The 3,209-nt window shown below is 37.1% G+C and overlaps 1 protein-coding gene across 1 annotated transcript in view; it reads left to right on the top strand.

Annotated features, from left to right (window-relative positions):
* med23 (mediator complex subunit 23) overlaps positions 1–2,847 on the top strand; it is a 61,731-nt gene extending 58,884 nt beyond the window's left edge. Inside the window, exon 29 of the mRNA XM_016469281.1 lies at positions 2,233–2,847. Within this exon, the coding sequence (XP_016324767.1) occupies positions 2,233–2,424 (192 nt within the window). The 3' untranslated portion in view covers positions 2,425–2,847. The remainder of the gene's footprint in view (positions 1–2,232) is intronic.
* Positions 2,848–3,209: the final 362 nt, after the last annotated feature.

Here is a 3,209-nt window from a genome sequence, read left to right as displayed (position 1 = left end):
GCACACACACACACTCAAACACACACACACACTCCATTCTCTTCTGTATTCATGGCTGTAAGCATGTCTTGAGCACTGAGGGTGTGGCAGGTCACAAATGTAATGGGGTCAATGCTTTACTTTAACATGATGGTCACACGTTACATGTACTTACTATAGTAATAACAGTAAATTATGCATAATTAAAAGCAAATAACCCTAAACCAAACCCTGCGGTAAGTACATGTAGTTAATTAGTATTACTCAGTACTTATTTGTGTAATAATTAACACAGGTTTCACTATTTTGAGGCGACACTGTAAAAGTGTAATTACGCTTTTACATAAAGAAAGATAATAGTTAAAGAACTAGAATCGGTTGTCAAGGGATTTATATGAACTATTTGCAAATAATATTTATTTTGGAATATGCACACTCTTAATATGCCTAAAATATGTTAATCTTTCTTGTCTCGTCACATTTTATTACAAATTAGATGAATTATGTAAATGATAAAGGCTATTTTCTTAAAATAGCCAAATTTGACAAGCTGGAACAGTTTTCATCATCGGAGATCTCTCTGTTGTGAAACAGTTGTCAGATGATGTTTATCTAGTTCTTGCGTCGCTGGAATTCACGTTCAGTTTCTGTGAAGAGTAAAGCCTGTCTTCTTTGGTTTTGATTGGCCGTCTTGAGAATTTTGACATTGACGAGCCCTGATAGACTCTGAGGAAATGTGTCTTTAAAAACGTTTGTCTTCTTAAAACCAGAAAGTGCAGCCGAGCAGCATCAAGATCAAGGAATATCAGTTTGTGATTAGTGAGGGACACGTGTGCTGCTGACGGCCCCTGGTTTCATTCAGAGGCTGTGTGTTATTCAGATGAGTGTGTTTGTGAGTCTGCAGTCTCTTCTGAAGCCCCTCAGGGAAGAACAGCAGAGGTCACGCTTATATCAGCTCAGTATCAGCAGTCACAGCAAATAAAGCTCATTCTCCGCTGTGCTTTTGTCTGATCATCTGAACTACAAGACGACTGTCACACGCTTCTCTACTAAATCTGCCTCCCAATTCACATAATGTCCATCCTAAATGGTATTTGAAATTAAAATTAGTGTGTCCCAGACCGTAGTGTGTTGAAATGAGTATCCATAAGGTTCCTGGATGGTTTACTATTTCCAGTGGAAATTTGAACAAATAAAAACAAGTGTGGCAGATAACTCCACACTAGTATCTGAAACTACATCATAAATGATCAAATATATACATTCATGTTAAAAATTCCTTTATTCAGTAAGGAATCCAGAAGTGACAGTAAAGACAGTTATAAAGTTTCAAAAGATTTCTGTTTCAAGTAAATGCTGTTCTTTTGAACTTTCTGTTCATCTGTGAATCCTGAAAAAATAAAATGTATCTGAGTTTCCACAAAAATATTGTGCAGCACAACTGTTTTCAACATTGATAATAATCAGAAATGTTTCTTGAGCAGCAAATCAGCATATTGATTTCTGAAGATCATGTGACACTGAAGACTGGAGTAATGATGCTGAAAATTCAGCTGCGCATCACAGAAATACATTACAGTTTAACAGATTATGATATTGTTATGATATTACTCGATATGAAAGACGTGAATGAAAGATCAGTGCCCTACTTCATTTCCCTCCAATACTGTCGGACAGGAAAAGAAGTGAAATTTGCAGGATGTGTACTTTATATATGTGACCCTGCAGCACAAAAGCAGTCTTAAGTCGCTGGGGTATATTTGTAGCAATAGCCAACAATACATTGTATGGGTCAAAATGATCAATTTTTCTTTTATGCCAAAAATCATTAGGATATTAAGTAAAGATCATGTTCCATGAAGATATTTTGTAAATGTCCTACCGTAAATATATCAAAACTTAATTTTTGATTAGTAATATGCATTGCTAAGAACTTCATTTGGACAACTTTAAAGATGATTTTCTCAATATTTAGATTTTTTTGCACCCTCAGATTCCAGATTTTCAAATAGTTGTATCTCAGCCAAATACTGTCCTATCCTAACAAACCATACATCAATGGAAAGATTATTTATTCAAATTTGAGATGGTATAAATCTCACTTTTGAAAAATTGACACTTAAGACTGGTTTTGTGCTCCAGGGTCACATATTGTAAAGTGTGCAGGATGTACATCTATATTATGTGTAGTATGAGCAGGTGATTTGGGACGCAGAATGAATCAGTGTGTGTGTGTGTGTGTTGTGTCTGTAGGTGGAGAGGATCATCTGTTCACTGAGGCCAGCGATGCGTCTCCGTCTGCGCTTCATCACTCACATCAGTAAGATGGAGCCGGCAGCGGCAGCGTCCACAGCAACCTCCGTCCCTCAGTCCAGCAGTGTCTCGTCCCCTGCGGCCCAGAGCGGAGCCGGACCCTCTAATATTCCTCTGTCTGTGGGTCAGTGAGCTCACAGCTGCTGACCAGACGGCGTCTCAACACTGTGTTTAACCAGCTGGAGACTGATGATGTGATTCAGGACCGAGGATACTGGACGCACTGAATGAAGATCATGTGACATGACCTGTGTTTTATGTGTGGCGACTAAATGAGGCTTTAATTGAATTTGAACACCAGCGCCTGCCTTATTTTCATCGAGGAATGAACCTGTTGCGTTTATCAAGACTTTTTACTGAAGCCTTCAGCCTGGACTTTGATAGAGCAGCATCCTGTTTTTTGAGTCATGTTTCATTTTTTTCAGGTGTAATAAAGAAGAATCATGTATTAACCAAATGTGCACCTGTGATTTTGTTTGGCCTTTATGTGTCTGTTAGAATCAGAGCTACAAGCGTTAAATTGATCAAAAGTAACAGTAGAGGTTCAAATAAATGCTGTTCTTTTCAACTTTCTGTTCATCTGTGAATCCTGAAAAATAAAAAGCATCACCGTTTTCACAAAAATATTGTGCAGCACAACTGTTTTCAACATTGATAATAATCAGAAATGTTTCTTGAGCAGCAAATCAGCATATTAGAATGATTTCTGAAGATCATGTGACATTGAAGACTGGAGTAATGATGCTGAAAATACAGCTGCGCATCACAGAAATACATTACAGTTTAACAGATATTCACACAGAAAACAGCTGTTTTAAATTATAATATTTTACAATATTTGTGAATATATTTTTGATCAAATAAGTTCAGCCTTGATGAGCAGAAGAGACTTTCAGAAACATAAAAAATCTTCGTGT

The sequence above is a fragment of the Sinocyclocheilus anshuiensis genome, unplaced genomic scaffold (assembly GCF_001515605.1).
Source record: "Sinocyclocheilus anshuiensis isolate Anshui unplaced genomic scaffold, SAMN03320099.WGS_v1.1 scaffold1431, whole genome shotgun sequence".
Lineage (NCBI taxonomy): Eukaryota > Metazoa > Chordata > Actinopteri > Cypriniformes > Cyprinidae > Sinocyclocheilus > Sinocyclocheilus anshuiensis.
Note: the sequence above shows the minus strand (reverse complement) of the source record. Positions and strands in the feature narration are given on the sequence as shown.